This window comes from Eretmochelys imbricata, chromosome 2 (assembly GCF_965152235.1).
Source record: "Eretmochelys imbricata isolate rEreImb1 chromosome 2, rEreImb1.hap1, whole genome shotgun sequence".
NCBI lineage: Eukaryota > Metazoa > Chordata > Testudines > Cheloniidae > Eretmochelys > Eretmochelys imbricata.
Genome location: NC_135573.1, coordinates 265,112,594 through 265,138,866, shown reverse-complemented (window position 1 = coordinate 265,138,866; position 26,273 = coordinate 265,112,594). Strand labels below are relative to the sequence as shown.

General features: G+C 51.3%; 2 protein-coding genes across 3 annotated transcripts in view; one reads left to right on the top strand and one right to left on the bottom strand.

Moving 5' to 3' along the window:
- KIF9 (kinesin family member 9) overlaps positions 1 to 15,814 on the top strand; it is a 44,582-nt gene extending 28,768 nt beyond the window's left edge. For both annotated transcript variants that reach the window (XM_077808487.1, XM_077808488.1), the window contains 4 exons: positions 2,765 to 2,944; positions 4,768 to 4,883; positions 11,400 to 11,504; positions 13,262 to 15,814. In XM_077808487.1, the coding sequence (XP_077664613.1) occupies positions 2,765 to 2,944; positions 4,768 to 4,883; positions 11,400 to 11,504; positions 13,262 to 13,369 (509 nt within the window). In that variant the 3' untranslated portion in view covers positions 13,370 to 15,814. The remainder of the gene's footprint in view (positions 1 to 2,764; positions 2,945 to 4,767; positions 4,884 to 11,399; positions 11,505 to 13,261) is intronic.
- Positions 15,815 to 15,942: 128 nt separating this feature from the next.
- The window catches only part of LOC144260021 (tubulin delta chain-like), a 61,352-nt gene continuing 51,021 nt past the window's right edge, over positions 15,943 to 26,273 (bottom strand). The window contains exons 6-11 of the mRNA XM_077808490.1: positions 25,312 to 25,453; positions 23,928 to 24,110; positions 23,290 to 23,385; positions 21,768 to 21,843; positions 19,709 to 19,850; positions 15,943 to 16,175 (exon numbers count right to left, since the gene is read on the bottom strand). Of these exons, the coding sequence (XP_077664616.1) occupies positions 15,943 to 16,175; positions 19,709 to 19,850; positions 21,768 to 21,843; positions 23,290 to 23,385; positions 23,928 to 24,110; positions 25,312 to 25,453 (872 nt within the window). The remainder of the gene's footprint in view (positions 16,176 to 19,708; positions 19,851 to 21,767; positions 21,844 to 23,289; positions 23,386 to 23,927; positions 24,111 to 25,311; positions 25,454 to 26,273) is intronic.

Genomic DNA, 26,273 nt, shown 5'->3' with positions numbered 1-26,273 from the left:
CAATATAAACAAGGGGGAAGGAACGCAAGTCAAAATAGGAAGAGAAAAGGTTAAAGAATATTGATACCAGTTAGGTGTGTTCAGGTCAGCAGGGCCTGATGAAATTCATCCTAGGGTTCATAAGGAACTAGCTGAAGCAGTCTTGGAACCGACAGTGATTATCTTTGGGAAACCATGGAGGACAGGCGTGGTCCCAGAGGACTGAAGAAGGGCAAACATAGTACAGTAAAAGCTGTGTTATCTGGCACTTTGTCAACCAGAAAGCTCTATTAACCAGCATTTCTGATATCTCCCAATACAAATCTTCAGTCTAGTAACTGGGACTAGTATACTGCCCAGGAGGTAATGCAATTGCATATTCTGCACTCTACTTTTATGCAAAAGAGGCAGAAGACAAGCAAACAAGCTGATATCAAGGATTTATTCAAAAAAGCAGCTTCCAGGGTGTGTCATTGGGCTGAATCTGTAATGACCCTATCTCCTACACTTTCTACATCTACAATAATTGATGTTGATAATGATGACCCTGAGGCACTGCAAGATCCTGAAGTGACTTCTGAATAATCAAAGGAAGATTAAAGGATGCAGTATAGTTTTGGGGTTAAGCGTATTTTTAGTCATCTGGGTGTATGCCATGCGCTACCCATAGTGATATGTAGTATCATAAAATAACCTCCTGTATAGAAAACTTAACCTGTGTACACCTAAGTGCTTCAAGAAACCAACCACTCTGCAGGGCAGTACTTCTACTGGATTGGTGAGTACCTGTAAACTCTTTTATACTTCATTCATTTTATTGTATTCTAATTCTTTGAAAATTGGTTCCATTGGTAAGTATAACTCTTAACCAGCCAGAATTTTTGATTAACCGGCACCCCCCATTCTCCCAACATGCCGGATAACAAAGCTTTTACTGTATCTATCTTTAAAAGGGGGAACAAAGAGGACCCGACAGTTATGGACCATTTAGCCTAACTTTGATACCTGGAAAGATACTGGAATAAATTACTAAACAATCAGTTTGTAAGTACCTAGAGGATGATAGAGTTATAAGGAACAGCCAGCATGGATTTGTCAAGAACAAATCATGCCAAGCCAACCTAATTTCCTTCTTTGACAGAGTTACTGGCTTAGTGGCTGGAGGGAAAGCAGTAGACATGGTGTGTATTTTGATTTGAGTGAGGCTTTTGACACAGTCCCACATGACATTCTCAAAAGCAAATGAGGGAAATGTGGTCTAGATGAAATTACTAAAAGATGGGTGCACAACTGATTGAAAGATTGTATTAAAGAGTAATTATCAATGGTTTGCTGTCAAACTGGGAGAGCATATCTAGTGGGGTTCCGCAGTGGTCAGTCCTGGGTCTGGTACTATTCAATATTTTCATTAATGACTTGGATAATGGAGTGGAGAATATCTTATAAAATTTGCTGATGACACTAAGCTGGGAGGGGTTGCAAGCACTTTGGAAGACAGGATTTGAATTCAAAACAGCCTTGACAAATCAGAGAATTAATCTGAAATCAACAAGATGAAATTCAGTAAAGATAATTGCAAAGTATTACACTTAGGAAGGAAAAATCAAATGGGCAATGAAAATGGGGAATAACTGGTTAGGCAGTAATACTGCAGAAAAGGATCTGGGGATTATAGTGGATCACAAATTGAATATGAGTCAACAATGTGATGTAGTTGTGAAAAAGGCTAATATTATTCTGGGGTGTATTAACAGGAGTGTCGTATGTAAGACACAGGAGGTAATTGTCCTGCTCTACTCAGCACTGGTGAGGCCTCAGCTGGAGAACTGTGTCCAGTTGTGGGTGCCACATTTTAGGAAAGATGTGGACAAATTGGAAAGAATCCATAGGAGAGCAACAAAAATGATAAAAGGTTTTAAAAAAATAAAACTTGTGAGGAAAGGTTAAAAAAAAACTGGGCATGTTTAGTTTGAGGGGGGACCTGATAACAGTCTTCAGATATGTGACGGGCTGTTCTAAAGAGGGTGGGGATAAGTTTTGTTCTCCATGGCCACTGAAAGTAGGACAAGAAGCAATGGGTTTAATCTGCAGCAAGGGAGATTTAGGTTAGATATTAGGAAAATTTTTCTAACTATAAAGACAGTTAAATTCTGGAACAGGCTTCCAAGGGAGGTTGTGGAATCCCCATCATTGGTGGTTTTTAAGAACTGGTTGAACGAATGCCTGTCATGGATGGTCTAGATTTATTTGGTTGTGCCTCTGCTCAGGGGACTGGACTTGGCGACCTCTCGAGGTCCCTTCCAGCCCAACATTTCTCGGATTCTATGGAATTATGAGCAAGGGGAGAGGTTTTTAATGTGGGAGGTAGCTGGATGCTAACGGTCTCTGGGGGGTGACCAGTTTATCTCCAATGTCTTGCCTTAACATGCCAGTCCTGCTCTCAGTGACATCAGTGAGAGTTTTGCAATAGGAACAATGTATGCAAGCCCTAAGTGATACCTTCACACAATCTGTCTTGCAAGAGTTAGCAGGGCAACCCAATCGGCCCACTCTTAGTCATGTACCTCTTGGATTAGGGAGGTATCATAGAAGATTAGGGTTGGAAGAGGAACTGAGATCTCAGCTAGTTCAGGAGTTCAGTAACCACTCCATCCCTATGCCACTGGGGGTAGAACAGTGTATCTAAAGAAATGTCAGCTGTGTGGTCAACCTCCATGTATGATCCCTGTTCTTTGGCACTCTCCTTCCACTCATGAGAACCTGTCACGTCCTTCTCACGCTGCAGGGGAGTATGTGAATGAGGAAGGACAGATCATAATTGATGAGGAGGAATTTTTACTGGTCATGAAACTTAAGGATCTGAAGAAACAGTACAGGTCTGATTTCGATGAACTGCGGGACCTGAAAGCAGAAGTCCAGTACTGTCAGCATCTGGTGGATCAGTGCCGCAACAGACTAATCTCAGGTATTCATGTTGCTGGCCAGAGGTTTGGAAATGGCATGCACTTTCGCTGGTGAATTTGACAGCACTCAGATCTCTAAGCCCTGCATTGTGCTCACAGAACAGATGGGCATATATTTAAATGACATCATTTGTCCTGCAAAATTGGAAGCCTCTAAAATTCAGGTTTCAGAGTAACAGCCGTGTTAGTCTGTATTTGCAAAAAGAAAAGGAGGACTTGTGGCACCTTAGAGACTAACCAATTTATTTGAGCATGAGCTTTCGTGAGCTACAGCTCACTTCATCGGATGCATCCTTGCGTCCCAGTGACCCTGTAATGTGGTTTTGTTAATCACCATTGCAGCTCATATTTTATATATATTACTCAATTTCTAATGAGACACGTAGCTCCTACAGATTCTGTTCCTCCCATGTTAACAAAGTTGCTTCTGGATCAGATGCCGAGATGCAACTAGTAAGCATTGAATTCAGTGGGGCCAGGATTTCACCCATCGTTTTGTTTGACACAGAGACTTGTGGTGCAAGCACAGCACTGGGCCAAGGCTTGAGCCAGGTGCTGCAATTTTTGCACCTTTCCGAAGCCCATAAGAGTTCAGTGTGCCTCAAGTCCCAGTGTTGCAGGATGTGGCATGGTATCTGGGGGCATTGGTCCACACATTTTAGCATGCACCTCCTCACTGGTACCCTCCTCACTCGGATGACGCTTGTTTCTGGTATGAGTTAACTCGGACATATATGCAGCACCCCACTGAGGCACCCAGTTTGGGCCTGGGTCTATGCTTGGGGCCTGGATTTGACCAGTATGTTTGATGACATTAGATGTATCAAAGTGCTCAGCATTTGGAAACTGTGCAATGCTCTGTTTTCTACAAACATGCCGGGGCACAAGCTTGCATCTCTCAGGAGCAGCCCACACTGAAACAACTGTCTTGTGTTATTCAGGTAAGTACACATAGGGCCAATTCCTAACCACGCGGAAGGTTTTGCCATTGGCTTAAGTGGGATCAGGATTTGGCCCATATTTGGAGCTGCCGATGTCTATGTTAATTTGAATGTGCAAACAACAGTGTGACCGTTCGTATGAATGCACTCGGTGTTTTCATGGAATGCGGAGGTGACTCGTTCGGACCAGGGTATAAAGTCAGTGGTGTTATAGTCATGTCAGTAGTGCCTAGGAAAAGCAGGGCTCTGGTTTGGCTTTCTTCATTCTTCCATACTTTCCAGGACACAAAACAAACACAGGACATTCCTGGGGGTTACTGTGCTTCTCAGGGCTTAATTCCCTCAGATTAGGCCCTGAGGCAGAGCATGCCAGAGGAATGAGGCTTTAGAGACGTGTGCCTGGGAAATGCATATTATTAGAAATAAGAACAAGTTCCAGCTGCGCTGCTCTGCCTCTTGTGAATTCTCAGTTGCTATTATGGGATGGCAAGGGGCTATGATGCTCATTTAGCACTGGAGGCGAAGTCCGACCAAAAATGTGCTGACTGCTTAAAATTGTCAGATTGAAAACTGTTCTCATCTCTAGCACTGTGTAAGAAGAGCGACCTCTAGAGGCCACTCAGATAGTTCTAATCTCCACGTTCCCTATAGCTGTCACAGGGGGCAGAGACTGTGCCTGCTTCCCATTTAAAGGTGGAGGAATATGACCAGGCCCTAAACAGCATATTTCAACTGATGGCAGCATTCGGGTCACTAACTATGGTACAGATTTAGACTATTGTGGAGGTGCATGTCTAGTCATTGTGCAGCGTGCCAGGAAAAATACAAACCTGGCCCCCTTTGTTACCACAGCCCTGTTTATTGTCCCCTACTTTGTCTTACAGAATTTGAAATCTGGTACAATGAGTCCTTCCTTATCCCTGAGGATGTGCAGGAAGCTATAAAGCCTGGAGGCAAAATCAGACCTGGAATGATTCCCATGAACAGAGTCCTGTCTCTGGTGAGTTGTGCTGGGGAGTCCTGCCTTCCCTCCCTGCTTGACAGCGGTGTGTCATACTGTCGTCACAGGGACTACCAGTCCTGGTCGGAGGAGGGAGGTTTGCAGCTCTGGCCCTTTTTGGGGTCAGTGAGGTGTAGCACTGGGACACCAGCCGGGGGAAGCAGACGGCAGCTACTGGCACATGTCTTGTTTTTGTGGTATTGTTTTCTCTTGTTCATGGTCACACTAACAAAACATCCAAGTGCATGACCATCCGCTTGATGTCAACAATCAGGCGAGTGGTCAAGGCGGCACAGGGAGTAACTGAGGGGTTGTTTCTAGTGTCTATCATCAACTAAATTAAGAACATAAGAACGGCCATATTGGGTCAGACCAAAGGTCCATCTAGCCCAGTATCCTGTCTGCTGACAGTGGCCAATGCCAGGTGCCCCAGAGGGAATGAATAGAACAGGTCATCATCAAGTGATCCATCCCCTGTCGCCCATTTCCAGCTTCTGGCAAACAGAGGTTTGGGACACCATCCCTGCCCATCTTAGCTAATAGCTATTGATGGACCTATTCTCCATGAATTTATTTATTTCTTTTTTGAACGCTGTTAGTGTCTTGGCCTTCACAACATCCTCTGGCAAGGAGTGCCACAGGTTGACCATGTCTTGTGTGAAGAAATACTTCCTTTTGTGTGTTTTAAACCTGCTGCCGATTAATTTCATTGGGTGACCCCTAGTTCTTGAATTGTCATGTCTCCACCTACTGGCCATTGCCACTTAGCCAGACCGCTGTAGAGAGATGCAATCCCTGAACTTTTCTCCTGCCTGAGCATGGGCAGTTCTCCTAACTGTTCTCATTCTCCAACCCTTTTCTCATTAGTGTTGCTCTCCTCTGAATGCTCTCTCCAGGCTTCTTCTTTTTTTTAAAATGTGGGATTCAAAACTATAATGCTGTTTGACATTGACTTGGTGCCACCAATCCCAGAGAAGCTCAAAGCACGTCTCATCCTATACACATACAGTACCACTGAAATGCAGCTACCTCTGGGGTATAACATGACAGCTGAGACCAAACAGTATTGAGAAGGGTGGAGTTACTTTGTATTACATATTTGCATTCTCCCTGTTTAACCCTTGCAGATCCTGACCATAGCAAGGGGATCTGGCGGGTTTACTGTTTTAGAAGAAAAATTGAAAAGGAATTATTTTGCCACCAAATGTACCCTTATTTGGAATATAAAGCTCAGAGTTAAGCGCTACCTCCCAAACTGCTCTAGAAAGACACATTAGAGTGTTTTTCAAGGGCAGTCGTGGTAGGCACCTTCCCTCCCTATTGAATTACTCCACCTCCAGAGTATAAAGAGCAGGTATAAAGTGAGGGCAAATGAAACAGGTTTGTTATTAGTTATCGTTGAACTACAGACAAATACTTATACAAGGATCATGATAGATTTAAAAAAATAAAAATAGGTGTTAACTCTGTCCAGAAGAGCCCAAAGGGGATAAACACTCAGAGTGAATGTGCCTACTGAAGTCACTGGCAAAACTCCCATGATGCCAATGGGACTAGATTTCACTGTTCACATATACAAGAAGACACATCAAAAGTAACTTCTGTTAGAAGTAACGTAACTCTGTCTAGTTCTAGGACTATTCAGAAGTTGGACCAACCTCATCTCACCTAGTCTTGGTTTAGCCGGTCTCTAGGCTTCTCTTCCAACACCTCTTAAAGGAGAAAACCAGCTAAGGTCATGCAGCCTAGAGTCAGAATTCAGATGTCCTGGCTTCTCCTGTGCTGTTTACCAGTCCCAGACACCTCCTTGAAGTGTGTTTTCTAGCTCTGGGCTCCCAACTTTGAATCAAAACCATTCCCCACACAGGCGTCCTGAGTGGTTTCCAACCTTGGACTATTTGTCCTCCTTACGAGTCGAGCCCAAAAGGTGTGTAGAATGTGCCTTGCAGCTCCCTCTGACTTTGGATGCTACAGGTTTACATCACAAGGATGCCTCTATTAATACAACCCGGTGCAGCAGTTGCTTTGCTTTTCCTTTTGCAAGGCATTGCGTTATTCTTTTCTATTCAGCAAGCCCCAGCTCTGTCTCTGTGGGAGCATCACCCAGGCCTGTGCCCTTTGGTTTATAGTGGGGTATTTGATCATTTCATCCTGCTTTGAACCATTTTGCATTTGTCTGTATTGAATTTTAATTTAATGATTCCAACCCATTGCGGCAATGCCCTGGAGTGCCCCGTTCTGGGCAAGCATGCTTCTGCAGCACTCTACGGGCCTGTGTTTCCCTCACAAATTAGGGTTTCCAGATTTGGATTACACCAGGATTATCTGCATTTATGCCCAACCCAAGTTTCTTTATTGGTACAGGGTCACCTTATCCCTCCCCCAAACAGGAGGATTTACGTTCTTCTAAAACCCAGCGTCTAAGGACAACAGCAGTCTCTCCTCCTTACAATTCTCCCCGTTCACCCATTCTCAGGGCTCACTCCATGGAGACAAGCTGAATCTCTAGCCCAGGATTCAAACACAGTCCTTCAATATTATAGGTCCTGCCACCTTTTCCCAGCTGGTGCCTTTTCAGGGCTCTGGCCCTGGAGACAAGCTTCTTCTCTAGCCCAGAACTCCAGGTGCTTCTTACCAGGCTCAGCATCTTCCTCTCTTCTCCAAACACTCTCCTTACTCTTGTGCTTGGAGGGTTTGGCAGGCAGCCCCTCACCCCTGCTGCTGTTTCCCTCTTGATAAGGCAGAGGTGCTTTCCCTTTAGCCCAGTTGGGCAGGTGATAATCAGTCACAGGTGCACTAGCCTCCCCTGCTCCCTTTTAAAGGGCCAGTCACCCTCTGACATTCATACTATAGATTTTAGCCCATTCTCCATCCAATTTCTGACCCCTCCCATCTTTATATTGTTCATGAACTTGACTTCCATGCTCTCCAAGCCGTTCATGAGAAGACAGAATATATTCCTGAGGGTGCTCACTTGAGACCTGACCCAGCACTCTCCCAATCACTGTCAGATTTGAGTATCCTTCAAACGCACATTTCTCTTCATTGTCCTTATGCCCTCCATGCTGGCGTGCTGGACAAGTGCTGGGAGGAGAGATTAGAAGGTGGGCATTAAAGGAGAGGGCTGTTCAGATAAACACATAGGTGGGTGTCTGTCCGCCAGATCCAGTGAGTCAAAACCCACCATGCACATGTGGCATTAGACTTTAGACTGGGCAGATTAGTCCTTTTTCTGCTCCAGGAAGCCCCATGTCGTTCTTCCAGCCTGCCGCAGAGAACAGGTTGTCCTGGATGCAGATATCGATAGAGCACAGCCATGAGAAGATGCGGAGTTGCTCCTTGCCTACACCGGCTGGTGTGGCCGGCCAACAGAGAAATGATGGAACCTCCTGTCAGAGTCTGACTGGCCGCCTGTAAACTGCCCAGGGTTCCTCATATACCCCAGGCACTGAAAGGGAAAGAGCTCTCTCATCTCCAGTCCATGTCTTTCTCGCCTCTTATAGGGCCCCCAAGATCATACTATCTGAGTGCAGTATCACAGGAGACTAACTTCCATTCATGTGAAGGGCCCAGACTGCCCTTAATTGATAAGAGAATCAACTCTTCCATTTGCTGTCACAGATATGTCTGCAGCCTCCTGTCTAATCCTTCGTTGTTCATATAGGGCTGGGGCGCATTCACCAGCAGAGCGCCCCCCTGAGGTCAGGACACAGCATTGCAGGGACTTGTCCCACTCTGTCGCCCCCCCTTTTGTCAGCTGATCTGTTTCTGCAGTTGTCAGTTCTGGGTAGTTCAGCCTCTGGACCGGTCACAGGTAAAGCGCGATCCCATCCCAGCAGCACTGGGTTTACCATGGCGCCAGGCCCAGAAGCAGAAGAGGCCCTGGCCAGCCCGATCGCCCGGCCAGAAAAGCTGCCCCTGTCCCTTCTCCGCCTCTTCCCACCCCTGCTCCGCCACAGCCCCGCCCCCCCTCCGCCCCTTCCCCCTTTCAATTAAGTCACACAAATGAGGGTCATTTTTGTCAGTTGCCAGCTTGTGCCGATCAAGGAGTGACTGGTTCACATTCTTTTCCAGGTGCAAGGCACACTCCATTGCTGTCAACCCATTCTCCCAATCATCACGATCTGGTTTCTTGATGTCCCCTTCCCCCCCTTCCCCCTCCCTGCACTCACGGGGCAGCGAGAAGTGGAGCGACCCGGCCCTGGCCCACTCCGCCCCGCCGGCTCGTGCTGTAGGAGCAGTTCCCCTCTGCCCCCCAAGCCTGGGGAGGAGACGGAGCGGTGGGGATTGGGGAAGAGGCGGGGGGAAGGAAGGAGGTGGGATGAGGAGGAGATGAAGCGGTGGGGAAGGGGCATGGGATGAGGAAGAGAAGGGGATAGGGGAAGCAGGGGCAGTGGGAACAAAAGGGGTGGGGTGGGGAGGAGATGGGGCAGTGGGGAAGGGGCAGGGGATGGGGAAGAGAAGGGGAGGGGGAAGCGGGGGCAAGGGGAAGAGCCAGTGGGGAAGGAAGAGGGTGGGGTGGGAAGGAGATGGGGAAGAGAAGGGGAGGGAGAAGCGGGGGCAGGGGGAAGAGGCAATGGGGAAGGAAGAGGGTGGGGAGGGGAGGGGAGGAGATGGGGCAGTGGGGAAGGGGCAGGGGATGGGGAAGAGAAGAGAAGGGGATGGGGAAGCGGGGGCAGGGGGAAGAGGCAGTGGGGAACGAAGAGGGTGGGGTGGGGAGGAGATGGGGCAGTGGGGAAGGGGTAGGGGATGGGGAAGAGAAGGGGAGGGGGGAAGCTGGAGTCCAGCCTGCGGCATCTCCTTGGCAGAAGCTGGGGCCCCCCTGTTCAGCAGGCCCATCGAACCCTCACCCTGACAAGTCCCACTTCCCCTGCATCTGTACCACCCCGATGAGCCCCCCCAGACACCCTGCCCACTGAGCCCCAACCACCTGCACCCCCACCCAAATGAACCCCACCTCCCCTGCACCTAGACCCCCCCTGCTGAGCCCCAAACACCTTCACCTGGATCCCCTGCAGAGTCCCACTGCCCCTGCACCTGGAACCCCCCAATGAGCTTCTGTGCATCCAGATCTCCCACTGAGCCACCCGCACCCAGACTGCCCCACAGAGAACTCTCTTACCCCACCTGGATCCCCCCACACTAAGTCCCTCTGCACTTGGCTCCTGCTGCCGGGCTGAGCCTGCTCACCCGCGCCTGGTGGGCCTGGCACAGGGGGGCAGGGCCCCAGGGTGTTTCTGGGGCAGGCCTGGCCCTTGCACTATGTCAGGGTCGGGTGCATCCTCACTGCTGAGTCCCTGTCCCAGGGTGGGGTCAGGGGAGGCTGCAGGGTGATCTCCCACCTCCATGCAACCTGTGGCCTGTGCTCCCCACTGCTATGTTGGAGCCTCCACATTTATTTATTGACAGGTAAAATTTGCAGAATTTTAAAATATTGTGCGCAGAATTTTTAATTTTTTGGTGCAGAATCCCCTCAGGAATCTGGGGTGCTGTGCAGCTGTGATGGTGGGACTGTTAGGAAGGTGGTGGGCAGTGGGGAGGTGTATGGGCGGGGAGCACTGCGCGAGCAGCGTGGTGTGCAAGGGTGCTGTGCAGTTGTGGTGGGAGGCCAGGCGGGGAGATCTCTGGGAGGGGTGAGGGCTGGACCTAGAGATCTGTGGTGGAGGTCTCTGGGCAAGGGGGTGCTGGACATAAGGGCGAGGCACTGGGCAGGGAGGTGGTGTGGTGTGGTGCGGTGCGGGCCTGCCCTCAAGGGGAAGGGGCATGCTGGCAGCACAGGGCTGGGCAGGCCAGTGTGCTTCTGGCAGCTGTAGGTTCATAAATAGTGCCCTCCTGCTGGGCTGCGCAGAGCGGGGCTGCTCCCGCCACGCTGTGCCTCATTGCCCCCAGCCCGCCCTTCACTCTGGAGACTGACCATCCCGCCCCCCTGCACCTTGCCCCATGGGGGCCCACAAATATGTTTGGCCCTGGGCCCACAAAAAGTTAATCCGGCCCTGCATTCCAGGGTAATCAAAGTCTAACTAAAGAATCCAATTACATGTCCAAACAATGAATCTTCTGCCCCTGTTGGGTTATGTTTCATTTCCTTGCTCTACGCCCCTACTCGCAGGCCCTGCACCGCTTCTTCTCTGCTCTTGAGGCAGAGCAAGGCCTCTCTGGGCTTTCTCCCTGGAGGCTCTGCTTCTTAGCAGGTTTCCCCTCCCCTTCTCCCAGGGACCTCCCTGATTCTCTCAACCCCTATCTCAGGGCTTTCCACGGGACCCTAAGCTGCTCCCTGGGGTTCCGATCACAGGGTCTCTGACTGTGGTTCCTTGAGCCTTTTCGTTCTGGGGCCCAGGTGTTCACCACAGAGACCTCCACCACAGATCTCTAGGCCCTGCTAACACCTGGCCTCTTAGTCCCACCCCCTCAGGCTGGGATGCAGTTAATTGCTGCACAGGTGGGGCTGGTCCTAATCCCCCTCCAAGGGGCCAGTCACCCTGTGACAGCTGGGTTCTCGCCTTCTCTTCCTCCCAGGATGAAGATGAGCAGGAGCGGTTTGACCGGCTGCAGGGGGAAGTCCTGCCAGCCTGTCCAGATTCCACCTCATTCTACAATGCCAAAATGAAGACTGATCAGAAGGTAGCGTGAGTCGGTGCCGGGCCGCAAGCGGGTTTGTCAGCGCCTGCTGGTAGTGCAAACCTGTGCCAGGATTTTCTGTTGGGGGTAAACGCCCCCTGTGCGCAGCATGGGGCATCGGCAATACCCTCTGAAACAGCCCCTGTTCAGTTATACAGCACAAGGAGCTGTTTGCAGCCCCGTTCACCGCTCCCTCTCCCACCCCGGGGGCTGGCGCTTGGTGGTCGTATGCTATAGGATGAACTCTGAATTTCTTCCCATCACCTCAGCTAATGACTCTAAGGGCCAGAGCCTCAGCCAGTGTCAATGGCTGTGACAAGAGTGGCGCTACACTGATTTACCCCAGCTGAGGATCCGGCCACCGTGGCTTGGTCTGTAGTGCTCTGGCACTGCTATGGGGCAGTCTCATAATAAAGAGACACTCAGGACTTCCCCTCCCATGCTTGGCAGGGGCTGGGAGCGCCAGGCAGTAGGATGCTCTCAGCAAGTTACTGTGGACGTTGATTCTTGCTGTGACTTTTAACAAAGCTTGGGAAGGAACTCAGGATGTAGCTGCTCTCTGGCTCAGCGGGGAAATTCTGTGTATTCAGCTCTGTGCTGGGGAGCAACTAGGAAACCTGGTGAAAACATGATGCCTGGCGTAATCAGGTGGGGCATATCCTACAGTCAATCACAGAGCGTTCTCACCAGGGCAGCTAAGGCAGTGGGGACAGAGAACCTGGGCTCTGCAACCAGATCCACTTGCTTAATATGGTAGCAAACACGCACAATACGAGGTGCTTACACAAGGCACAATTAGCCTGTGGAACTGATTGTCACAAGATATCACTGAGGCCAAGAGCTTAGCAAGATTCAAAAAAGGACTGTATCTATATGGGTAATTGTCACAGGGTGGCTGGTCACCCCGTGTCTGGAACAGGTACAGCTCCCTTGTGCCAGAGCACGTGCTCCCGGCTAGCCAAAAGCAGGAGGCAGGAGCGAGGGGGCTATAAAGGATCAGAGGGAGTTCAGTGAGGGCACAGCTAGAAAGGGAATTGCAGAGTGAAGCTGCAGGAAGAGAGGGTCTCATGCAGGGAGTTGGGGCCAGGCAAAATAACCTTTGGGAGAAGGCAAAGAAGACAAGCCCAGCCCTGCATCTGCTCAGGCAGCAGGAAGGGGCAGTACCTCGGGGAGGAGGGGCCGTGCCCAGCTTAAGGTGGGGGTGGAAGATTTGTTTTTGTGGTTGCGTTTTACAACTTTGTGTTAATAAAGAAACCAAACCCCAAGAAGGGCTGTGATTGGCTGAGAGGCTGTGTGGAGTTTGTTTAAGGAGCCCTGGAGAAGGGGAAACTGGGGCAGAGCACGGCAGAGGCACCCCTGGCCCCAAGGGCTACTTGGGTGGTGGTCACCATGTTACAGTAGTGGCCACATCCAGGTTTACAGTAGTAAGGATTCTAAACCAAACACCCCCAAACCAACCTTCAGCTGATGGCGGTAAGGAGAAAACTGACCCTGGGGACAGGTTATCCCATAACTGCCCACTAGTGGGTTTTTTGCCCCTTCTTTGGAATCAGGTGGGACGGGCCTGTGTTGGAGATGGGTTACTGGACTAGGAGGGGCTCTGGCAGTTCCCATGTTCCCAATGAGGACAACTTTTCCAAATAAGCGTGACACGGGTGAAAGTAACGTTGTGCCGGCTCCGATAACCATCTCTGCATCTAAACTATAGGCCTGAAGACCTGGCGCCATTTTAATAACTAGATCTTGTTTTCTATTATCAGCGCAAGTACTTTAGAGCCATGGCCGCCCTCCAGCAAATGCACAAGAAACCTGGACTCATCACAGCTACGGTGAAGAACAAACCCCCAGCGGTGCTCCATGTCATATAGCAGGTGCAGGACAGAGCCATTTGCGTTGTGTTCTATACAAGGAAACGAACCAAACTGACCTCAGAAAACGGGTCAGCATTGATTTCCACGAGAGACTTACCAAAAAATAAAACTGGGCTCGTGACAAATGGCTTTGGCTGGCTAGAATGAAGGTTAGTGCTGGCTACAGTAGAGTCGTCAACGCCCAGAGAGGAAGATAAAATACACGTTCGTTAATTGAACCAGGAGAACTTGTTTCCCTGACTCTGAAAAGTGCAACGCCTTGGCAGGGCAGGTGTGTGCATGTTACCGGTGAGCTGCAGAGGAAAGAAAACCGAGCTTGTGCCTCTTCGCGACAGGTGAAAAGACCTGAAGGGTGGTTCTCTTTCTCGTATGTTTTACCGTTAGAAATACCAGGAGTGTCCAGGCCAGGCCCCTGGTGGGGTGGCCTCCTTCGGAGGACCCAGAGAATTCACAGCTTCTGAAACATCAGAATCTTACCCGCCACTCCAGCCCCTTAATGCCAGATAAAGTGGCCAGAATGGCACATAGGGGCTCTCAGCATCTGTCTACACTGCACATTAAGCCCGGGTCTGTGGGACCTGGGCTTATGGACCTGGTGTTTCCAAGCCTGTGCTTGAGTAGCCATGCTGCATTGCAAGCCTGGGTTTACGGTTACTGGACCGGGTCTCCCAGACGTGCTGACGCGTCCATACTGCGCTACGCAGGCCTTCTGACTCAGGTCTGCGGCTTGAGCTGTGTCCACGCTGCATAATGACAGGGCTGGGACCCAAGTCACAGCAGCACGCGGGCTCTGCTAGCAGGGGCCTAGGAGCCCAGTGCCTGCTGACCCGAGTCAGACTGATTGTGGGGGCGGGGAAGCGGGGCTTGAGCTCAAACCTGAGTCAGAGCCCGGGCTTAGTGTACAGTGCAGACACCCTAAAAGCCCTCGATCCAGCCAATGGAGAATTCTTGTCCAAGAACGGAAGAAGGCAGCCACAGGTGGTCCTATGAGGACCCCCTTCCTCTTGAGGGCACACTATTAAGGGAATAGAAAGAGACAAAACCTAACAACCTAGTGATGCTGGGGCACCTTCAGCCAGTACTAGGCAGCTGGTCAGGTATCATGTTGGGCCAGGGTTTTAAACAACCATCTTTTGACCTTGTGCACAATTGCTTCTTGGTACAGCTGGTTCTAGAGCTAGTTCTTGAGCCCATTTTCAGCTTAGTGGTAAATACATCACAGCCAGACTGGGTCAGACCAAGGGTCCATCTAGCCCAGTATCCTGTCTTCCGACAGTGGCCAGTGCCCGGTGCCCCAGAGGGAATGAACAGGACTGGTCACCATCAAGTGATCCATCCCCTGTCGCCCATTCCCAGCTTCTGGCAAACAGAGGCTAGGGACACGATCCCTGCCCATCCTGGTGAATAGCCATTGATGGACCTCTCCTCCATGAACTTATCTAGTTCTTTTTTGAACCCTGTTATGGTCTAGGACTTCACAACATCAAATAACAGGGTCCTTGTAAAACCTGCAGGAGGCGCTCTGTCAGATGCCCCAATGGAAGGGTGGGGTTTGCCCTTCCTGTCCCCAAACATTGCCTATGCAACGTGTCCAAACCTTTAGCCTGGTTAAGGAACATCTGAGGTCCTGTCTACAGGCCAAATTGCAAGCACGTTGTAACTGCGCCTTCTGCCTGGCTGTACAAGTGGAGATGAGTCAGGTCTTTACTAGTGTGTAGTCTTCTCCCTGAATAAATCTGCTCGGGTTTTGTTCAGCCCTCTAATTACCTGCTCAATCCCTCTGCTTTGTAACCCTGTCTGTTCGTAGCTTCAGCTTCCTCTCTGGTTTCCCAGGGACCAGATTAGGGACCAAAACCTGTTCCCCTTCGTCATGCAGGGTGGCTCCCCCTCTATGGAAGGTGCTAGGATTTGGCTTTAGCTCGAAGCTAAGGAGAAGGACCCACACCCTAGATCTCTCAGAGCCTTGTGTCACTATCCCAAAGTGAGTGAGATCTTCCGAGGCAAGGTGTGTCCAGGTGGTATGTTTATAGGCTTTCTTGGTGGCCTTGCCACATGCCCTCTGTCCTCCAGAAGCAAAGGCATGATTCCTCTACGACTCCCCTTTGCTCCAGGGGCATACCAACTTGCTGCTAATCCAAACCAACAGTAAATGACTACCCCTGCAATGCTGGCTCAGCTGTGCTGGCTGGCCCTGTGCTGGGGGGAGCCCTTCCCCTCCCATCACATATTGGGTGGGGTTGGTTCACCCCCTTATACCTCTATGCAATGTCTGGATAGCCTGTGCGGGGGCACGAAGGGGTTCTTGCTCTCCATACCACCCCTGCATGGGCCCACGGACCAAGAGGCAGTCGAGCCCACAGTCTGTTTTGCACACACTCACACTCTACCGGCTGAGAGGCGATTCTATTTGTCTAGTGTTGTGTGTCACAGTATTGATTTACAGCAGCATCCCCCTCATCGCAGAACCACCCCTTTCCCAGAGACCTTGGCACGATCTTTCCTGGAGGTTCTCCGGGCTCTCAGGAGGAAGGCTGACAGCCAGCAGCCTGGAAGTGCCAAAGCAGACAGCGTTATTCTCCCAGCCGGCTGTAATCGTCTGCCACAGAGCAGAGCGTCTCGAAGGCCTGCTGGAAATCCTCCTCCTCGCAGCCATATCGCCAGTACCAGTGGAGGCAGGCGTTGGTCTTGTACATTGCCTCTGCTCTGGCCACCACCTGCTGCAGGAGTTCCGCTGAGCTGCTGTGGTTGGCGCAGACAGTCAGCGAGTGACTCTGACATCCAGGCTCCACGATGTTGAGAGAGGCTGTGGGACGGAAAGTCATCTCTTCACCCGGACGTATTAACCCTTCACAAGCTACGTGTTCCCGAGAGATCTTCTCCCACCCGGAAAGGGTTAAAAGGGACATATGGCACCTCCCTCATTCCCGGAGGGGGAAAGCCCTCTGCATTCTAAACACCTAGCCTAGCTAAACTACAGTTCCGGTCTACCACTGTGCAGGTGAGAACTCTTCATAACGCTGGTCTTGCTGCAAAGTGCAGAGCGGAATTATACAAGAGCCTCATTTCCAATAATACGCACATGTGAAATCTTACAAGGCCTTATCCCGCGCCCCTGAAGTAAACAGCCACCACGTGACCGGGTACGAGCCACTCCTCTACCTCCCTCTCATTAAAGGGGAGATCATACTTCCCTCGTTGGAGTGGTGTGTTGCTTCATTAACGTGTGTAAAGCAGGGGAGATCCTCACTGGCCCCTAGCACCATCTCAGAGTCGAGGACAGTCCAAGAGGAAACTCAGCATGAACACACCAGTGGTTTTAGCCTCTACTCACTGCTCCTCAGTCGCTATTGGACAAGGGCCTCAAGAAGTGTATTGACCGGGGAATTGATTGTGCTGGGCCTGTTTCACATGCTTGGCTAACGTAACAAGGCAAAGGTGTGTGCAGCTTTCCGTTCTCTCCCTTAACCTGGAGTTACTGCTTTTTGTGTCTATATGAAATATTACAAATAAAAGCCTAATGACCCTACTTCTATGTAAAAAGTGTGCATTTCCCTGCTGGCTCTTCCCAGCATCACACTGAGGGTTGGTCTGTGTTTGTACAGCCCCTAGCACAATGGGCTCCTGGTCCGTAACCAGAGGCTACGGTAACACTACTAATAATGAATACACGGATTCAGAGGTTTCTGCAGCTGTAGTCCCTGCTGCTGGGTCTGCCTTTGTCCATCGGTTTTTGGCAGGCAAACAGCTGAGTCAGAAGGAAGGAGCCTTCCTCCATAAGGGTCACTGCAGCTCCTACCTGTTTTTGCTTTCAGTTTTGCTGCCTTTTCTCCCTCCTTTCCCATTTTGCCCCAATCTCTTCCCACTGTCCCCTCTTTCCTTCATTTCTCCCTTCCAATCCCTCTCACAACTGCATCATTTGGGTGCGAGGGGCTTATGCAAGTTCTAAATGAGGAGGTTTGAGGGTGAGCCAATGAATTTGAGGTCACCTCCCTCCAAATGTGGGTGACTTGACAGTGCTCCTGGTGTCTCCACTCAGCAGGGTCCCTGGACTGGACTAGCGAGGGTGCTGCGGCCAGGCCTGGGCTGCCTTACAGTTATGGGACAAAAGCTCCCACAAAGCCAGCAGCACCAACTAGTTCTGTCAGCCTCTCCCGAGCACCTCACTATGGAATGAACCAAGGATCTGGAGTCCCCACGTTCTTGGGGAAGCTACAGAATGAACTAGAGAGCCCAGCTTCCCCCCAGCTCTGGCGTCGGCGGGAAGAGTTGGAGGGGAGGTGCTGGTGACACTGCTCTCTGGGTCAGTCATGATCAGTGCTTCAGCACAGTGCTGGGGGCACCAGGCAGCTAGAGATCCCTTCCTGCTGAGCCATAAAACAAAGGCCTGAGCCACTCATGGCTATTAACTCTTCAAGCCCCAAGGATGCGTGGATTGAGTGGCCGTGAACTACACTGAGAGACTCCCAAGGAATCTGAGGGCAAGTCTGCACTACAGAATGAAGTTGACTGAAGTTATGTTTCTGTACGACCACCTGCAGTAATGAAATCGCTTTTGCATGTCCACTCTATGCTCCTTGTGTCGGCCCGGGGCACATCCTCCCCAGGAGACTTGCTCCAATTTGACGGTCAGCGTGGGGCACTGCAGGACGGCTTCTGAAAAGCCACAACGGGATGGTAAGCAACACCATATCTAGAGCAGTGGCGGGCAGGCACCACCCCCGCAGCTCCCATTGGCTGGGAATGGGGAACTGTGGCCAATGGGAGCTTTGGGGGCAGTGCCTGCAGAGAGGGGCAGCGCACGGCGCATGTGCCCCCAACCCCCCATGTTGGCCCCTTCTAGGAGTGGCATGGGGTCGCGGCATACAGGGAGCCTGTCTTAGCCTTGCTGAGCTGCCCATCGAGGTAAGTGCTGCCCAGCGTGAGGTTGCACCCCAGCCCCCAGCCCTGAGCCCCCCCCTGGAGCCAGCACCCCAATTCCCCTCCTGAACCCCAACCCCCTGCCCCAGCCCAGTGAAAGTGAGTGAGGATGCGGGAGAGCAAGCGAGGGAGAGAGGAGGGGGTGGAGTGAGCGGGGCGGGGCTTTGGGGAAGGGGCGGGCTAGATCTTAAATTCAAAAAGTGAAATTGGACGTAAAAAGGTTGGAGACCACTGATCTAAAGTGACACTGTGTCAACCTAACTACAATGACCAAAGCGCTACACCTCTTGCAGAGGTGGAGTTAAGTCAGCGTAGTGGGCGAGTTACGGCGGCGGGAGTGACATTTGAGTGTAGATTCTTACAGAGTTAGGTTGATGTAAGCTGCCTTGTATCGACCTAACGCTGTAGTGTAGACAAAGCAATATTCCGCTTCTCCTTCCTGCCTCAGCTCGCTCCGACCCTATATTGCCCACCCCATCTCACTCGCTGCCCCCTCCCTCCCCACCAAATCAGAGCTCTCCCACGTCTCTATCCCTCACCTCCACCCTTCCACCTGCAGGGACCCTTTCCCTCACTGCCAGCGTCCTCCCACTGCCCTTCGTCTGAGCCCCTGCTGAAACCTGCTTCCCCGGGCTGGCTTCTAGCCACTTGGACACTGGCCAGTCCTCAAGGATCAAATAGCCCCTGACTCCCTTAGAACAAGTAGGGATGTTAACTCCAGCTTGGCTCATTTACATTCTGCCTTCCAACAAAGCCCCCCCAGCCTTCCACCCAGCTAGGCTGGGCACAGTAGAGATTCTCAGGGTATGTCTCCACCGCAGTGGGCCAGCCGCAGGTGTCTAGTTGCTGTGCAGACAAACCCACAATGACCTCGAGCTGAATTCAGTCCTGGGGTACGTGGAGGCAGCTCCACTGAAGTCAATGCTGCTGCTTCCACCAGGCTTGAATTGGTTCCTCATGTACCAATAGAAAGGATGGTCTTGGGGTTAAGGCCTGGGAATCAGGAGACCTGGGCCCAGTTTCTGGCTCTGCCACAGACTTCCTGTCAGACCTTGGGCAAGTCCCTTAATCTCTCTGGGGCTCCCTTCCCTTTCTGTAAAATGGAGAAGAACGGTCCTTCGTTATGCATCTGTCAGGATAAATGAAAGTGAGTTTCTGAGGGGCTCAGATGCTACGGCGGTGGGTGAGATGCAAGTTCTTAGACAAGACCAGCAGTTAGTTCAGTGGACTTGGTGATGTCTATGCAGGTTTTCAGACGCTTCCCCAGCCTGTGACCTTTTCTCCAAAGCAAAGAAAACCTCTCTTGAGCACAAGGAATGTGACACACTCTGGTCTGACCTTTGCAGACTGGCTGCATTTGTCAGCCTGTCCCATATCCCCAGCAGCAATATGCACAGAAGAGGGCCCAGCGAGACTGACCTGTCCAGCAGGTGAGAGGGAAGGGATTCCAAGGAACACAGCGGTAGGCTTGCTTCAACTTCCTTAGCACCGAGTCACGGGACAGAAGAAAGGTGTCCTGTCGGTAGCTGTGGGCTACAGCGAGCACAGAGGTGCTATAATGCTGCAAACAAGGCAAGCTAAGGACAAAGGGCAAAGCAGATCCAGGAATGACCTTCAGAGCTTTCCCCCAGCCAGTGGGGAAGAATTCTCCTTTCCCGGCTTGAACGTTTCCCACCCTAGAGTTGCCAAGGCTGGGATTTGAATCTGCTGGACATTTCGATCACAAATCTAGTTGTATAGGGCAGGGAAGTCAATGGACTCATGGCCTACTGGCTAGAGCAGTGGACTAGGACTCAGGAGACCAGGGTTCTATTCCTGGCTCTGCTGGTGACCTTGGGCAAGTCACTTTCCCATTTCTGTGCCTCAGTTTCCCCCGCTATATAATGGGGATGATGATACTGGCCTCCCTTGTTAAGGGCTTGAGATGGATGGATGAACAGTGCTGTATCAAAGCTAGGACGTATTCTTCTCAAATCTAGTTCAGGAACTCCGTGGGGGTCAGATTTCAACTCCTGTCTAAGTGGCTGTGCTTGGGGCCTAGACGCTACTGCAGTAAATATCCCAGACAGCCTGAACAGATCCAACCCCTGCATCATGCAGCATTCCATCACCCTTCCCTGACAGATGGACCTCTCTCTGGGACACTGTGTAAAAGCTGCAAGGCAGGTCGGTGAATGTACCCCATCTCCTCTCCTTGGGCCAGCAGAGGTTGGCAAGTGGCAGAGGAGGCGAGGGAGTAGCTCACACCACTGCAGTGACCCTGACATGTGGGCTTAGTGAGGAACAGTACTGCAAACTCCAAAGCATGGGCCAGGGCTTCCTGCTCACGCCCTGCTGATGGACAGGTGACAGCAGGGACCTGAGGCCTTGAAGGAGGTGGTGGCACGGAAGTTATAACAGAGGGAAGAATAGTGGGGGACCTTTAAGGTTTTATAAAGGCTTTAGAGGATCCCTCTCCAGTGGCAGGGGTGAAGGCTGTGTCCATATCACCATCTGTACGATGGGGACAATAACACTCCTTTCCATCCGGCTTGACCGGCTAGACTCTCAGCTTCTCAGGACCTGCTAGGTGTCTGTACAGCGCCTGGCACAACAGGTCCCCAGCCTTGGCTGGAGCCCTCTAGCTTAGGGGTTCTCAAACTTCATTGCACCATGACCCCCTTCTGACAACAAAAATTGCTACATGACACCATGAGGGGGGACCAAAACCTGAGCCTCAGGCATGGGGGCCAGGGTCAAAGCCAGAGCCCCACTGCTCTTGGCAGGGGGGCCAACACCGAATCCCAAGGAATTCAGCCCTAGATGGGGGGGCTGTAACCTGAGCCCCCCACACACTCAGAGCTGAAGGCCTGGGCTTTGGCCCCAGGCAGTGGGGCTCGGGCTTCGTCCCTGGGGCCCAGCAAGGCTAATACCAGCCCTTGGTGACCCCATTAAAATTGGGTCGCGATGCACTTTGGGGTCCCGACACAGTTTGAGAACCACTGCTCTAGCTGGTACCCATAATACAGACAATAGGCATGGGAGGGACAAGCTCACACCTCTATCTTCTCAGCAGATCAGATTTTTAAAGAGACCAGTCCCACAGGCAAACTTCTGGGTGCCCAGAGGTCCCATCCTGGACTGCATTTAAATCTAGACGTTTCCAAATGTATTTCAAGGCAGATGAACAGAGGTAGGTAGGGGACGTCCCTGTAGTTAGCTGGGAAGTTTTGGAATGTGTAATCTTGATGACCCTGAATCTCAGCTTGAAGGTTGCAAGGAATAAACTAGAAGACAACTGGTTTCGCTTTCTCTTTTCTCCCAGCCCCAGCCAAGGTGCATAGAACACTCCTACAGGGCTTTGCAAGGGCCCTTTGGCTCAAGTCAGAGGCAGGTAAAGGGGAACTTGTCTATCTGGTTGATGTTCTCTCCCCTTCCTCCACCCGAGTCCCCAGTTCAGGCACATTTGGAAGACGCAGCGCTTGTGGAGAAAGGATACGGGCCGTCCTGCGTGAGACGCACGCGGCAACGAATGCACAACGGACGATGCCAGGCTGTCCCAAAATACTGTCCCCCTGGGAAATGAGAAACAAACCAAATTCACCAGGAGCTACGGCGAAAACTAACATGTCTGTTTCACTAAAAACTAGGGGGCAGAGCCTGGGCTTAGTTTGACTAAGGTAAGTCCAAGGAAAAAAGCACAAACAGCTGCATCAGTGCAATGTTACGGTAACACCAAAGCATCAGGGAGTGCAGCAATGGGAACGCTCCCACATTGGATGGGTCTCAGTCCCCTCTCGCACAATCAAGCAAGCCACCCAACAGGTACCACGGAGGCGGAAACGTTTCCAATGGCCGTGTGCTGGGTGCGCAGACACCAAGGGTGGAATGCACCTGTGTAATCACGCGAAGAAGAACTTCAGTTTTTGCATTTAATTTCCAAACAAAGGGGAGATAAAAGTGGCCCAAGCCCATTAGAAATTAAATGGGACCCCACTCAGCTTTGACCTCACTAAAATGACATGGGGACAACAAGCAGACCCCCACATGTCATTGACAACGACAGGGTGAGGGAGGGTCAGGGTCAAATCATTGCCGCTTTCATTCCCTGACTGGTGAAAGGCATTTTCTGCCAGGCTGTATTAGCAGGGCAGCGGTGCATCTGCAGTCTCGCCAGCCCCAAGTGAGTGGGGAGTCAGACTATGTCTACACTACAGCGTATGGCGGCAGAACTTACATAGCTCAGGGGTGTGAATACCCGCCGCCCCCCGAGCAACACAAGTTACAGCGACATAAGCGCTGGTGTGGACAGTACTCAAAAGCTCTCCCCTCGCCATAGCTACTGCCTCTCGCAGAGGTGGTTTTATTATGCTGCCCCGCTGTACGTGTAGAGAAGCCATCAAGCTCCTGGAGAAAAAATCCTGAGTTATTTTTAATCTCATGAATTTAAAGCTACACAAATAATCAATGTTGGCTTTTTCTTTGCCTGCTCTTTCTGAGCCCATTCGGGTCATATTTCCAGACTTTTCTCCGGAACCATGAGGTCTAGAAATTTACCATTTCCAAGCCGAAAACGGAGAGTCTCATACAACTACATGTTTCCAGCGGGAGCGCGGGGGGGGGCTTTAAGAGAAACACCAGCTATCGCAAGACTTGTGATAAAATGGAGACGGCCTCTGGGGGCAGCAGCAACATGAACTTTTCATCTTCTGGAGGACTGTGCAGTGTGTTAGTCAACGAGCCACTTACAATCTCCCTCCTGCAAATGGCCCATCACAAGCTGCCCCTGGCCAGTCACAGGAGTTTCAGAGCATCACGGGCTCTGCTTAAATCCACTGTGCGGGCGTCTGTACTTAAACCTGATGGTGGGCCACATTTTAAGACTCCACAGGAGTCTTGTATTGGTCTCTTAAACTAGCTGCTGGGCTACGGACTGACCTGGACAAGTAGAGTGAGAATATGAGACTCATCTGAGAGGCTCAGAATCTCTGTTCAAGTGGTGGGACAGGCCCCAGTCCTACCTCTTGCAGGCTTGAGGAATGTGAAGGAATTTCATAGTCGGCATGGGGCAGACAGACCTCAGCAGCTCCCAGGGTTCCATCCCCATGCTGATCCCACTGAAAAGCAAGGGAGAGACGTACAGTCATCTACCACCACCACGGTGATACTTAAGCAGCTACTGAGTAGTGCAGCCTTATCTCTCAGAACCTCTTTCATGCCCCACTCAGACACGGACAATCTTGCTAGCCTCTGCTGGCTTCTTGGTTTCCAGGGAGAGTGTTGCAGGCTAGTTATTCTGTAATATCCAGTTAGCTATGGCTGAGTTTAATAATAAGGTCTTTGGATGTTCAGGACTCATGCATACTGCTGTTGCTTTCGATGTTCATTTATCTCTGCTCCCTTGGTCCCTCCGTTCCCACACTGGGAATATTTTGACTGCACTTAGCAGTTTTTGCCTCCATGCCAAAGGATTCGCCTAAAGCTTTCTATGGACTAGATTTCATGGGCCAGATCCTCAGATGGTGACTACTGGCATAGTTTGCTTGTAACTGATAGAGTTATGCCAATTTCTACCAGCTGAGGACTGCAGTACATCTAGCGTCATCTGCAGAGCACCAACAGGGGTTGGAAAGAAGACAAATATCTGTGCTCGGTTCACCTTCCTATGGTGAAAGCCTTGAGAGGGTAAAGCAGCCCAGCAAGGCAGGAAGCAACGTAGGTGTTCATGGCGGAGAGGGAGACCTGGGGCAGCATGTCAGACACTGGCTCTTTCCTCGCAAGGAGAGCTGCTATCCTCCTCAGCACGGCATCGTTCTGGAACAGGAGGACGCCGTCACCGTGCCTAGACAGACATAAAATGGAGTCACGGTCCCTTTGGAGTTCGGGGTCTCTGCCACAAGCCCTTAGGCAGGAATCCCACGGAAGTTAGTGGGACTTCTGCCTGGGCCAGGACCGAGCAAGTCCTCACAGCTCGTTCCGGAGGCACATCAGGTGGCCGTGGGAGCGAAGCCCCATTCACTTGTATGAGCGGCGTGCTTACAGGGTCTAGCCAAAATTGGGGCCTCGCTGTGCTAGGCACTGAACAGACACAGCCAGAGACAGCCCCTGCTTGAAAGCTAAAGAGGCAGGACCAAGGGATGGGGAAAGGTGGCGTGATTGAGATGACGTGTCTTGCCCAAGGCCACCCAAGCAGTTCGTAGGAGATGGGGGAACTGAACCCAGCTCCACTAAATGCCAGGCCAGCGTCTTACACCTGCGACCTTCCCCCCAATCTCAGTAGTTCTGCCAAAACTTCCCTCGCCCAGTCAGGTTTCACTTGCTCGATATCCTAATTGTACCAGTAACTCCAGCAGCAGGGGCTGCAGGTCTCGAACCCCCAGCCACAGGGCTCTTAGAAGCCAGTACGTTCCAACCTACCACCCCGTGATCTGCTAGGAGTTGCCACAACTTGAAGCTCAACTTTGGCAGAGGACTCCCAGGCTGGGCTCTGACTGGTAAAACCCTGCGGGTCCTGATTGGTCCCCTGCTTCTATTTAACCAAGCAGAGAAACAGGAAGTTGTCTGTGTAGCTGGGTTTTCCCTGCTGAGGACGGACTGCCTGCCCTGCACTACCGGTTCCTGCTGCCTGACTCTGACCTCCTGGTTCCCTAACCCTCACTCCCAGCATGCCCTCTGGCCCATCTCAGACTCTGATCTCCTGGTATCCAGACCCAGCCTGCCTGCTGGCTCCCACCTGCTGCTTCACCCCCTAGGTCAGACAGCCCAGCCGTGACATCCCGTCATCAAGAGCACCTGCCAGGAAAAGCAGAGTAACTTAGTGTAGGTTATTCCATAGCTGCCCACTAGGCAATAGGTTTTATATTCTGTATTTCTCAGACAGCGAGCTCTTTGGGAGCAGGGAGCAGGCCTTTGCTCCACACTGTGGGAACCACCACTCCACAAGAGCCACCTTAGTGAATGGTGATCAGCGTCCGGCGCGTAGCATCACGATGTGCTGCTGACCTGTTGTCACTGCCCAACTCCCACAGCCCCCAGGAACGTACCTCTGGAGCCACGAAAGGCACAGCAAGGCGTCGTAGTGCTGCAGAGGGCTCTTGCCAGCCTGGTGAGGGGCTACCGTCACTGACAGGATCTGACCCAGGGCGTACTCGTCTTGGATCGCTTCACACAGCCGGGAACTGAGGCCTACGTGGAAAAAAGCCCCCAAGCCTGTTCATAGACATGATCGGCCTGGCCTAGCGCACAGAGCTCTGGCAATCGCCATGCTGGTCTTGTCCGTACGTGCCTGAGAGGCAGTGTGTTCCAATGGGAACAGGAAGCCAGGAAACCTGGATGCTAGTCCCAGCTCAGCCACTAACCCGCTGTGTGACCTCAAGCAAGTCAATTCAGCTTTCTGTGCCTCGGTTTCCCTGCCCATCCTTCATTTGCCTTGTCTGTTTGGACTGTAAGCTGTTGGGGGTCAGGGACTGTCTCTCGGTAAGAGTATGCACAGTGCCTCACCCAACAGGCCCAGATTTGGAGTAGGATCTCTATGTGCAACAATAACAGAAATAATACACCCACCGGTGGCCACAAGGAGGTGCTCACTGCATGGTGCTAGTTAAGAGCTGACTGTGTATTAGGATAGTAGCAACTGTTACAGTTAAGGTGGCGTAAGCTTTTCCATTCTAACTTCCTGTTTTCAGTTGGGGGGGGGGTATAAATAGAACTTTCACCTTTCCTGCTGAAATCTTCCAGAATTGTTCTCTTCCTGGCAGTGAATTTTTCTGGCAAGTTTGACCAATAATGATTGAGCCACTTTTGAGTGAGAGGAGAGTGGGGAAAAATATACTTTCCTCATTATAAAAAAAAATTCTTGAAACATCCTCTAGCTGATCTCACAAGGTGTTCTGCTGAGGCAGATTAAGCCACAAACAAATGTCAAACTCACTGAGCTGTGGGGGGCGGGGGGCGGGGGGGGAATGTAGTGAAAGCCCTCAGCAAATGAGGCAGGCTCTATCGGAGT